This window comes from Neoarius graeffei, chromosome 2, assembly GCF_027579695.1.
Source record: "Neoarius graeffei isolate fNeoGra1 chromosome 2, fNeoGra1.pri, whole genome shotgun sequence".
NCBI lineage: Eukaryota > Metazoa > Chordata > Actinopteri > Siluriformes > Ariidae > Neoarius > Neoarius graeffei.
This window is the reverse complement of record NC_083570.1, coordinates 70,026,676-70,039,702: the sequence shown is the minus strand read 5'-3', so window position 1 is coordinate 70,039,702 and position 13,027 is coordinate 70,026,676. Positions and strand designations below refer to the sequence as shown.

Below are 13,027 nucleotides of genomic sequence, written 5' to 3'. Positions count from 1 at the left end.
GGTCAAAGCAGAGGAGTTAAAGTATCTGGAGTCACCTGTAATGGCGAATGCAGAAGAGAAGTAAAGAAGCAAGCAGGTTGGAATGGATGGAAGACAGTATCAGGAGTGATTTGTGACTGAAGGTTGCCAGCAAGAGTGAAAGGGAAAGTGTGCAAGGCAGTAGTAAGGGCAGCGATGTTGTATGGTTTGGAGACAGTGGCACTGACAAAAAGACAGGAAGCTGAACTGGAGGTAACAGAGTTGAAGATGCTGAGAGTGACAAAGATGGACAGGACTAGGAATGAGGGACAGCACATGTAGAATGGCTTGAAGACAAAGTGAGAGAGGCGAGACGGAGATGGTTTGGACATGTATAGAGGAGAGATACAGGGTATATTAGGAAAAGAATGAATGCTGGAACTGCCAGGTAGAAGGAAAAGAGGAAGACCAAAGATGAGATTTATAGATATGGTGAAGGAGGACAGGAAGACTGTTGGTGTGACGGAAGATGATACGGAGGACAGGAGGAGATGGAGGGACATTATCCACTGTGGTGACCCCTAACAGGAGGAGGAGCAGGAGGACGAAGACCTTTGAAAAATTCTCCTAAACGGTGATCAAAATACTGAACGAACATTTGATGTTAATCTTCAAAATGAAGTAGTTTCTCTGGGACTTGAAAAATTGCATTTTTTGTCTTAAGACTGACTACTGATGGAATAACTGCTTTAATACCAGTAATAAGGGGAACAAATTTTACACAGAACATTTCACAACAAATGTAACTAAACGGATAAAGTATACAATGTGATTTTCTTTAATAAAACATTCTGGGCCATCACACCAGCCCAGCCCAAAATGTTTCATTATGATACTTAACCTTATACATTCACGTTTTTAATACAATTTCATATTTCTGAGGAAAGCAAATGTTACTCCAGTGTACTATACACTGGCATTTTTTATTGTATTACAAAAACTAATCAGTTAATTACCTTTCCAAAAGCAGATGCTCCAGCACAGATGTGTGTAAAATTGAATTGTTGCTGGGTTGCCAAGATGAGCGGTGTCAACTCCTCTATGGGGGGGGGGGGGGGGGGGGGGGGGGGGAATAAAGAGGAAATAAGGCACATTTTACTTTAAATCCTATGATGACCCACTAATCATAACTCTTACAGAAGTGCTTTATTCTGATTACTCTTGGTTGCTATGAAGAAATATTTCAGTGTCCAAGAAAGCATGAATGCACGTCTTGAAGATATGCACGCATCCCTGATTATTTATACTCTGCATTATACCCTAATTAAATTAGTACTGGTTAATTAAATTAGCATTAATAATTACTGAGTTGTATCGGCATCACAGTGGTGTTGAGGGAAGCTCCAGCAAACAGCTTGGCTAAGTGTTTGTGTGGAGTTTCTATGCAAGTTATTCTTGGGTAGTTCTTCTGTGTTGGTTTTCTTCCAAAAATACGCCAGCAGGCAGAGTGGCTGCAGTAAATTATGTGCACATGTGAATAAATGTGTGTGTGTGTGTGTGTGTACACAGTGTCCTGCGATGGACTGGCATCCCAGTATTCCCAGGACAGGTGCCCAATCCCAACCAGGATCAAATGGTTACTGAAGATGACCGTATGATTTACCGAGTCATCAAGGGCAAAATAACTGAAATAAACCAGAACTACACTTCTGCCAAGATGGAAGACTTACCTGTATTTATATCAGCTTAATGTTATAATTGATTATTTTGGCAGAAGTTAACTGAAGCAAGTAAAAGCTGTGAGGAGAACGTCGACAAATATTGCAAAAAACAGTTCTGACCATCAAACATCGAATACAAATAATGTTTTTCCTTGATCCTTCCTTATGTTACCTGGTAGCAATCCTTTGTAGACATCATGCTGTGCAACCAGAATCTTTTTCACCCCCTCAACTTGGGAAAGTTGCTCTGCCACCTGAGCACAAACATATTTCAAAATTTGAAAACATGCCTTTAATCTATGATAATCAAATTACGACTGGATCAGAATATCCATGTACCTTAGCACAGTTTGTTCCAGCAACAAGACAGGATACCTCCCCACCAAGTTTGCTAGCTGCTGTGATAGCATTAAGAGTGATGGGGGTCAGGGTGTCATTGTTGTGCTCTGCAACAACCAGGGTGCTCTGAAACCTCTGGATCAGGCCTGACTGTGGGGAGAAAGTAATGACAAAAATGGTCCACTGAGAAACACACATGTATACTAGCCTGGGTAGAGGCGTGTTCAAGGCAGTGACGTAGTAGAACTGCGACTGGAAGCCATAGATTGTTTACAGAATCTGCGCCGGAAGCGCTTCATTCACTAGAAACATTACGAACATGGAGCAGCGGCAAGCCTTTGACACAGCGGTAGATGCTGTATTGAAAGCATTCAACGGGAAGTTCTCATTGAAAACGGAGCAAAGAGCAGCCCTGGAGGTATTTATCTTCTTCCTGTTACTCAAGCAGTTTCCGTCGCGTCACATACGTCAGAGGAAAGAGTGATGTGATTGGTTTAAGCTTCGTCACAGCCTTTTCTGGCTTCGACCAGTAGCAAACTGAGGCATTTCAGGGAGGCGGGTCAACCACGCCTTTGGGAAACGGTTGGGCTTAATATCTTTGCCAGACCAAATGCTCGCAGAGCTTTGAAGTCGCGTTAGCCAGACTACGTGTATACATATACATACACACACACACCTCTATGATGAATGGCCCCCTTGTAAAGATTAGTAAAAAGGGTTACAGGGCTCGATATTAAACTTTTAAATACACTTGCCCTAGGGGGCAAGTGGGGGTAAATTTCCACTTTCCCCCTATTTTGCGAGTACTTCTTTTTTTTTTTTTTTAGGAAAAACCATACAATAGTTGTGAATTGCAACATAAAATGAAGCTCACACACTGAGTTGAAGTTTGGTTATTGATTAAGGTTATTATTAAGTTTGGTTATCGGTTACTTTTTCCTTGTAACAGACTAACCATTTTATCCAAAACAGTTTTTCCTGCCTTAGTCGATTTCCATTTCACATGCATGCAGCTGTTGTAAAGTTCAGTGTGTTTGTGTAGAACTCTCTCAGACTGTTGGTTCATTACTCGATAATGTAGAAATCTCATCTCATCTCATTATCTGTAGCCGCTTTATCCTTCTACAGGGTCGCAGGCAAGCTGGAGCCTATCCCAGCTGACTACGGGCGAAAGGCGGGGTACACCCTGGACAAGTCGCCAGGTCATCACAGGGCTGACACATAGACACAGACAACCATTCACACTCACATTCACACCTACGCTCAATTTAGAGTCACCAGTTAACCTAACCTGCATGTCTTTGGACTGTGGGGGAAACCGGAGCACCCGGAGGAAACCCACGCGGACACGGGGAGAACATGCAAACTCCGCACAGAAAGGCCCTCGCCGGCCCCGGGGCTCGAACCCAGGACCTTCTTGCTGTGAGGCGACAGCGCTAACCACTACACCACCGTGCCGCCCTAATGTAGAAATCATAAAATAAAAATCTAACAATTTGCATGAAGAAAATAGGATGCCAAGACTTTTGAACAGTACTGTGTGTGTTTGAGAATATATCAGTTTTTTTTTTTAAATCCACCTCTAGGTTTTTTTTTTTTAAATACATTTTTAAAAATAAATAAATAATTAAAAAAAAATTTAAAAAAAAAAAAAAAAAAACACTGCATCATGAGAGACAGGATGTTTGAGTTTAAAATTATCCATATTGAAGACAGATTAAGCTGCTTGCATGAAAGACGGTGTCTGTCTGACCCCAGCTGTAATTATCACGTGATGCATGACGTCATGCACAAGGGGTCTATAAACAGTACGCATACCATACTACAACAGTGTGGGTATATAAAATAACTTGCCAAGCAGTAAATGAAACCAAGACTAAGAAAACAGCCATGACATAACGGCAGATATGTAGTGAGGGACGCTTTTAGGAACTGAAAAAAAAAAATCAAAAAGCCTAATTTTTGTGGTGCTAATACGTAATATATGCTCATTCCAACTTGCCCGGTCAGGCTTATCGGGGACATCACTTGCCCCGGGCAAACGAGCAGTCCTTAATGTTGAGCCCTGGGTTATGTTATATATAAATAAATAAACAAATAAATAAATATATCCACCGTTTGGTAAAGTCACTTCATCTCACACTGAAAAAATAAGATCAAACCTTGAATCGAAAAATGTATTCAGAGAAAAATCTCTCAAGAAATAATTATTTTCAACAAACACGTACCACTATTATTGGTGCCCCTGGAAATTATAATGAACATGGTGTAACTGAAGCATGTTTCTGATTTAAATTGTACATGTTTAACTTGATTGGAGTGTGTAGGAACTTTCAAGCTGTAATCCATGACTTCCTGATTAACTGGAGTACAAATATGAGGTGACACAGGGGCCAAATTCCCTCAGTCATCTATCAACACAGGAAAGATAAGAGAACACACAAACCAAACTAGGGAGAAGTGTGTTGACCATGGTCGGACAGCTACTCACCTAAAATGTCCATTTCTACTGTTAGGGCAATAATCAAGGGGACACCAACTGGACCCGTTACAAACTTGCCTGGAAGAGGACTCAAGTTTTTTTTTGCCCCCCCATGTACAATGAGGAATATGGTAAGAGAGAGGACCCCCCCCTCCAAAAAAAATAAAAAGAAGGGGGGGGATTAGTCAATTACAAGAAAATTCTTGGGGTTTTCCCCAAGTCTCCAAAACCACCATCAGATGCCACCTCCATGCCAACAGATTATTTGTAAAGTAGGCAAAAAAAAAACAAAAAAAAAAAACCTTTTCTGTCCATGAACCACAAACATATGCTTCTAAAGTTGGCAAAACGCTACTACAACTTTGACTGGAACCGTGTTCTATGGTCGGTCGTCACAAAAATTGAGCTTTCTGGCAATAAACACTCAAGGTTGGTTTGGAGTAAAAAAATAAGGTTGGCTATAATAAAAAGAACCCTATCCCAACTGTAAAACATACTGTAGTGGAGGTTCTGGGGCTGTTTTTCCTTGAAAAGGCCCTGGAAACCTTGTTAGGGTACATGGCATCAGACTCCATAAAATACCAGGACATTTTAAATCAATATGCTAATTGTGTGTATGCCAACTAAGACCTGCTCTTTCCAGTGGTATAATTATTTTATGGAAGACTGTCATAAATGAGCAATATGCGTTTGAAATATTGGTATGAAATGATTTTTTTTTTTTTTTAAATGGCTTATAACTCCGAGTTTGACCTCTTAGACAAATACCAAAACAGTACTACAATATGAGAAATAAATAGAATTTGAAAACTCTGACATGTTTAAATCTAGAGGGCCAAAAATGGCCCAGAGCACAAACAGTTTTGTTTTTTTAATAGCTTTCAACAATACAAACTAAATATGCAATTGTGGATCTTCAGTTGCACTATTTAAAAGATATCTTGTACCTAAGAACAAGTCCTGACATTTTCATGCTTCTAGTGAAAATAGCTTAAAAATTATGGCTTATAGAACTTGTTTTTTCTATAGTAATCATTTTTACAGTAAAATTTGAGCCACTCCCCCTTATATCTCAAAAACTAACAGACGTCAGGCTGAAATTTTGCACGCTGTTTAGTGGGACTAATGACAATCTTTGGAAGTATAAAGCAAACCTGACATGGTCAGTCGGGAGGCCCTCAGCGATATCGAATAGATTGACCCTCAGGGGAAAGAAAAAAAAAAACTGAAAGCTTGTTATCCCATTAACTTCTTTCCAGCAGTGTTCCATGTTCCCTCCATAGAGGTCACTGACAGGAAATGGTGGACTCCAAGTACACAGTTACTTCAGAGACTTGGCTCAGACAGTTATCGGAGACGAACGAGACGACCAGCACGATGATGCTGATCGAGGACTACTTTTAATATTGAAAAACTTGGTGCTTTAGAACCTGATGTTTCTGAGCAGGATGTACAGATGAGGCAGTGAGAGAGCGAGACAAGCTAAAGGACTAAAGTACTGCTGTATTGTTCTCTTTAGATAGAGAGGAATTCTCAGTGATGACCCCGTCAACAGGGAGCTGAACAAGATTGTGGATAGAACATTTAATTGAAATAAATTTAAAGTTAAAATCAACTCATATTATAAATATTGTAGAGCTGTCGAAGTTAACGTGATGACGCAAATTCCTTTTAACAGCATTGGTTTTTTTGATGTGTGATTAATGCATGCACATTCTGTGCCCCCTCTCCGTAGTTTGGAAAATCAGGAAGTGATGTAGTGCACTTATGTATAGAATCAACTTATATTGTTGCATTCTGAGCGCTTGCATAAAATGAGTATTTTTTTTTAATATGCTTTTGATGGTCCAGAAGGGAGAAAAGATGACATGTTAACGTAGGTGGGTGTGTGTGTGTCCGTCCGTCCGTCCAAGCGTGCAGGCTGTAGACTGGATTGAGAGAGTTCGTTTTATTCTGCGAAATTGAGTGATGTAAAAGTGTTTATAAACACAGTCTTTGCTCATGAATATACTATATATTTACCAGCAAGTTATTGCATTTTACTGGAAAACATCTTTATGAGTTGCGTGGCTGAACAAACATTTATTTGGGTTTTGTATTTTTATTTTCTCTTTTTAAAAAGATAGCCACTGCTGTTGGCCAGAGTCCACATCACCTCATTTGTTTAGTTTATTTTATAGTATAGCTTGAGGCTGGGAGTTAAGGACAAAACTAGAGGAAAACACTAGAGCGGCGGCTACAATTATCGACAGTCCATAATTAATTATCGACACCTTTTCAGATTTACCAATAAAAATTTCACAAAGGTGAGTTTCAGTTACAACAGTTATTGTTTGAGCAGCTGAAGTGCTCGAACTGGGGCCAGTACTGAGCAACACAGTCGAAAGTTTTGGATTCTGTCCTCTCTCTCTGCCAGCCTAATCTCTCCTTTGCCCCAGTCATCTCTACTTAACTCTTGAACGTCAAACTCCAACCAGCCTGAAAAGTCATACAGCGTAGGCACCTGTATTCGCTAGGTAACAGCATAGCGACAGAAAGCAGTTCTCAGAGAATGTGGCAGCTTTGAGGCAAGTCGTGTGACATGAGAGCCACAGCGCAACTCAATCCTTCCCTTTTGACCCAGCATCCCTACAAGAGCTCGCACTTGCAGTGCAAATCTGCAGAATGACATTGAATCACCATCTTTCATGCTAGGGCCGCCCATCAGCTCTGCAATTCTCTTCAGGGCCAGCTGGCGGGGCTGACCATACTGAGCTGTGACAGCAGCCATGGTGTCACTGTACGGACAGGGAGAGTTCCTATAGGAGTCTGCAATGAGAAGGGCATCCTCCAACTTTAGGTGATCAACCAGTATTTGGAATTTAAAGTGCTCAGAGGCATCACCAGGTAGAATATTATCCAAGGTTATTGTCAGTCTGGAAAAATTCCCTCGGGTCACCATGCAGTGTGGAATTGTCGGCTTTGGCCCCCGTATATCCTTTCTTGATCATTCTGTCCAGCAGTAAGGCCTGGGTAGCGATTTGGATACTGGGAATGTGGAACAATGGGAATGCCAGTGGGATACTGCATTGAATAACCGCGGGTTGGAGGGACATCATCATATGTAGGCTGTTGCAGAACGCTTTGATAAACTGGCTGTCCACTGTTCTGCGCACACATTGAGTCTAGCCTCTGGCCAACATACGGGTCCGGCTTCAAGTCAGGAAGGGGCTTTGAACAGAAGTAGTTAGCAAACATCTTTCCAGGCTAGTGCACAACAAGCAACATCCTACAGAACACGAGCCACTCCAAGGGCAGAAGGCGAGTTACCTGCCTCACTAGGAGTCAGAAGTATTACTTCAAGAAGTATTACTTCAAGCATAGTAAGGAAGTTAAAGATGAACAGAATGATAAAGAAAGGATAACTTCTTTATCCTTCCTTACTATATCGTCTTTAACTTCCTTACTATGCTTGAAGTAATACTTCTGACTCATAGTGAGGCAGGTAACTCACCTTCTGCCCTTGGAGTGGCTTGTGTTCTGTAGGACGTTGCTTGTTGTGCACTAGCCTGGAGAGGAGATGTTTGCTGAAGTTTGCTAACTACTTCTGTGAGTCGCAACATATTTTCGTGATGTTGCCCATTTTCTTTTCTTATCTCCTGTATTGCCCCAAGGACCTCATCTTTATCCCTTGCTGGAGTAATAGGAACGTTTATCCTCTTACCACCTTCATCAACAAATCCAGGGAGAGGTGTCATCCCGGCAGTTTGCTGTAAATATCGACCACATATTAAAATATCAGTAGACATTTTATATTTTGGTTCGAGGAATGACATGTGACCTTTGACCTGGATTTTCATCTGGTTAATGTCAATTGTCTGTTGACATTTATTGGTAAACTAGAAATTAATACAAATAATACCGAATGATTAACAAAACGCGATCGACGAAAATACTTAGAAAGTGGAACAAAAAGATTTGACACAGGCTGAACATTTGTTTACAAACATTAGAATTACTTCATTTATGCAAGCATCGACATCAATATATTTATATAAAAGATATTTTGTACTAAATATATAAGTCTATGTAAAACAAATTTTAAATAAAAACTACGTTTTGTTAACTTAATGCCACAGACTTTTTTTTTTTTAATAAATAATCATCTGGATGTCGAGCATTGTGGAATAGTGGCAATAACTGTGGACAAAGGTGTCGATAATTGTGGAACGGTGTCACGTGATCTGATACGCCAAGCAATCGGGAATCAACTCCCCCCCCCCCCAAGTGGAAATTTTAGTAACTATTCATGCACAATTCACATCCTGAAAGTCTTTTCTACTTTTGCAATGGCCAAAAGATCGTTAAGGTGTTGATAATTGTAACCGCCGCTCTGTATTGTTTTGTTCACACTGAATCATACTAAACCCTCAAAATTATAAAAGCTAACGCTGCTTATTATTTTAATGCAGTGGAAGAATAAAATGCCCACAAAAATAATTTTTGCTGTGTCCAGCCTCATCCTTCCTGACCTGGCCACATACATTTTGAATAAAGCAAGCATAAAGTGGTGTTTGAAAGTTTGTGAACCCTTTAGAATTTTCTATATTTCTGCATAAATGTGACCTAAAACATCAGATTTTCACACAAGTCCTAAAAGTAGATAAAGAGAACCCAGTTAAACAAATGAGACAAAAATATTAGACTTGGTCATTTATTTAGTGAGGAAAATGATCCAATATTACATATCTGTGAGTGGCAAAAGTACATCAACCTTTGCTTTCAGTATCTGGTGTGACCCCCTTGTGCAGCAATAACTGCAACTAAACGTTTCCGGTAACTGTTGATCAGTCCTGCACACCGGCTTGGAGTTATTTTAGCCCATTCCTCCGTACAGAACAGCTTCAACTCCGGGATGTTGGTGGGTTTCCTCACATGAACTGCTCACTTCAGGTCCTTCCACAACATTTCCACTGGATTAAGGTCAGGACTTTGACTTGGCCATTCCGAAACATTCATTTTATTCTTCTTGAACCATTCTTTGATAGAATGACTTGTGTGCTTAGGGTCGTTGTCTTGCTGCATGACCCACCTTCTCTTGAGATTCAGTTCATGGACAGATGTCCTGACATTTTCCTTTAGAATTCGCTGGTATAATTCAGAATTCATTGTTTCATCAACGATGGCAAGCCGTCCTGGCCCAGATGCAGCAAAACAGGCCCAAACCATGATACTACCACCACCACCATGTTTCACAGATGGGATAAGGTTCTTATGCTGGAATGCAGTGTTTTCCTTTCTCCACACAACACTTCTCATTTAAACCAAAAAGTTATATTTAGGTCTCCTCTGTCCACAAAACATTTTTCCAATAGCCTTCTGGCTTGTCCACGTGATCTTTAGCAAACTGCAGACGAGCAGCAATGTTCTTTTTGGAGAGCAGTGGCTTTCTCCTTGCAACCCTGCCATGCACACCATTGTTGTTCAGTGTTCTCCTGATGGTGGACTCATGAACATTAGCCAATGTGAGAGAGGCCTTCAGTTGCTTAGAAGTTACCCTGGGGTCCTTTGTGACCTCGCCGACTATTACACGCCTTGCTCTTGGAGTGATCTTTGTTGGTCGACCACTCCTGGGGAGGGTAACAATGGTCTTGAATTTCCTCCATTTGTACACAATCTGTCTGACTGTGGATTGGTGGAGTCCAAACTCTTTAGAGATGGTTTTGTAACCTTTTCCAGCCTGATGAGCATCGACAACGCTTTTCCTGAGGTCCTCAGAAGTCTCCTTTGTTCGTGCCATGATGCACTTCCACAAACATGTGTTGTGAAGATCAGACTTTGACAGATCCCTGTTCTTTAAATAAAACAGGATGCCCACTCACACCTGATTGTCATCCCATTGATTGAAAACACCTGACTCTAATTTCACCTTCAAATTAACTGCTAATCCTAGAGGTTCACATACTTTTGCAACTCACAGATATGTAATATTGGATCATTTTCTTCAATAAATAAATGACCAAGTATAATATTTTTGTCTCATTTAACTGGGTTCTCTTTATCTACTTTTAGGACTTGTGTGAAAATCTGTTGTTGTTTTAGGTCATATTTATGCAGAAATATAGAAAATTCTGAATGGTTCACAAACTTTCAAGCACCACTGCATCTGTCCACTCCCACTCCCCAAAAAGACTTGAAAAATATCCCTTCAAGGTACATTTAGAACAGATTTTTAAAGATGTGATTAATTTGCGACTAATCATGAGTTAATTATGGACAATAATGTGATTATCATGATTAAATATTTTAATCTATTAACAGCCATTAAATATTGATCTCCAAGGTATTCAGGGTGTATTTTTCCTTTAATATGACAGGTTTTCAGGAGGCGGCACGGTGGTGTAGTGGTTAGCACTGTCGCCTCACAGCAAGAAGGTCCTGGGTTCGAGCCCCGGGGCCGGCGAGGGCCTTTCTGTGCGGAGTTTGCATGTTCTCCCCGTGTCCGCGTGGGTTTCCTCTGGGTGCTCCGGTTTCCCCCACAGTCCAAAGGCATGCAGGTTAGGTTAACTGGTGACTCTAAATTGACCGTAGGTGTGAATGTGAGTGTGAATGGTTGTCTGTGTCTATGTGTCAGCCCTGTGATGACCTGGCGACTTGTCCGGGGTGTGCCCTGCCTTTCACCCGTAGTCAGCTGGGATAGGCTCCAGCTTGCCTGCGACCCTGTAGAACAGGGGTCACCAAACTACGGCCCGCGGGCCAGATCCGGCCCGCCACCCCCCTTTGACCGGCCCCCCAGCCCCTCTGCCCCCCACCACTTGAACCGGCCCTATGAGGCAATCCCCAAAAGTGGTCATGGCCCATTTTTTTTTAATTGCTTTTTGCAAATAATAACGTCTGCATCTTGTATTTAGTTGATTTTATCAATTAAAATTGATATTTAGTTATAAAATGAACTATTCATATTTTCCGAATTTTCGTCATATGCTCGCGATCAAGCAGTGACAGGCAGCGCACGCGCAGAGAACTGTCAGTGTTCAGGACAGCAAAATGGCTAGCGGTAAGCGAAAAGCTGACCGAGGGTGCAGAGTTTTTAAAGAACAGTGGACCACCGATTATTTTTTCGTTCGGTGTAAGGACCGTGCAGTTTATCTTGTATGTAAAGAAAGTGTGCCAGTTTTCAAAGAATATAATCTGCGTCGTCACTATGAAACCCGCCACAAAGAGTATGCTAGTTTGCGAGGGCAAACAAGAGAAGACAGGATTCGGAGGATGAAATGCGGACTGGCTGCACAACAGAATGTATTCCTTCACCAAACCCAGATCAACCAGGCTGCTGTCCGAGCTAGCTATAAGGTAGCTCACCTACTAGCTACCCATGGAAAGCCGTTTACTGATGGGGACTTTGTTCAAGTATGCATGCTTGCTGTGGCCGAGGAGGTGTGTCCCGACAAGAAGGATGCGCTCAACGCGGTGAGTCTCTCCGCACCTACTATGACCAGGCGAACCGAAGATTTAGGGGACAACGTGTATGACCAGCTGAATGAGAGAGTCAGAATTCGAGTTTTTTGCTTTGGCCATGGATGAGAGCAATGACGTGCAGGACACAGCACAACTGCTGTGATCTATTGATCTATTGCTCATATTATTATAATTTCACTGTTTTTTAAAATGTATTTATTTTATAGGCCTATTTATTTGACCTTTATTAAGTGCTGCATACAATTATTATTTATATTATTAATAATATCAACAGGCCTACCTACAATTTATAATTTTCCACTCACCTTTGCCAGTGTCAATCACCTCAAATAGGCAGATGTTTCTTACCTTGACAGCTTTGATATTATTTTTATTAGAAAATAAATAAATGGAATATCTGTGGTATTTCAAATTAAAACAAAGTGTGAAGACTCGATTACTACTTTTGCAAACCACTAGTAAAGATAAACAAATATGTGCCAGGAATCAAGTGTTGATATAGTAGTGTGGATATAGTAATGGGGATGGCTGTGCCAGGCTAGCAATCTCTACTACACAATGAGGCCTGCTGGTGGTCATATTTGTCTGGGTCATACAATTCTATGTGATATAGCTGACCCGACCCCGGCCCCCCATCACAGTCAGGAACGACAATGTGGCCCCCAGAGAAAAAAGTTTGGTGACCCCTGCTGTAGAAGGATAAAGCGGCTAGAAATAATGAGATGAGATTTTCAGGATTGCATGTAGAGTATATGGTGTGTTAAAGCATTTTATTTTTTAGGTCCGGTTTCCGTCAAATCCTGCGCTCTGATTGGCTGGCGAGCGGGTCTGTATCCTACGGTACGGCCCCCGGTTACGGACCTCTGGCGACTCGCTTGTTCACAACAACAAACATAGTAGCAATTTTTGTCAACATTTATCTTTAAGATTTATTTATAAGATTATCAAAAACCTTATAAATTTTTGCCAGCATTTCTCAGGAGAATAGCATTAATTTTACAGCATGGATAGCTATAAGGACAGTGTTCACAGCGAAAGCGAGTTTTACTGCCCTGAGGAAGAAGAAATA

At 41.1% G+C, this 13,027-nt stretch overlaps 1 protein-coding gene across 1 annotated transcript in view; it reads right to left on the bottom strand.

The window, feature by feature from the left end:
• etfa (electron transfer flavoprotein subunit alpha) overlaps positions 1 to 13,027 on the bottom strand; it is a 33,917-nt gene that overhangs the window by 17,905 nt on the left and 2,985 nt on the right. Inside the window, exons 2-4 of the mRNA XM_060914842.1 lie at positions 2,019 to 2,168; positions 1,852 to 1,933; positions 975 to 1,057 (exon numbers count right to left, since the gene is read on the bottom strand). Of these exons, the coding sequence (XP_060770825.1) occupies positions 975 to 1,057; positions 1,852 to 1,933; positions 2,019 to 2,168 (315 nt within the window). The remainder of the gene's footprint in view (positions 1 to 974; positions 1,058 to 1,851; positions 1,934 to 2,018; positions 2,169 to 13,027) is intronic.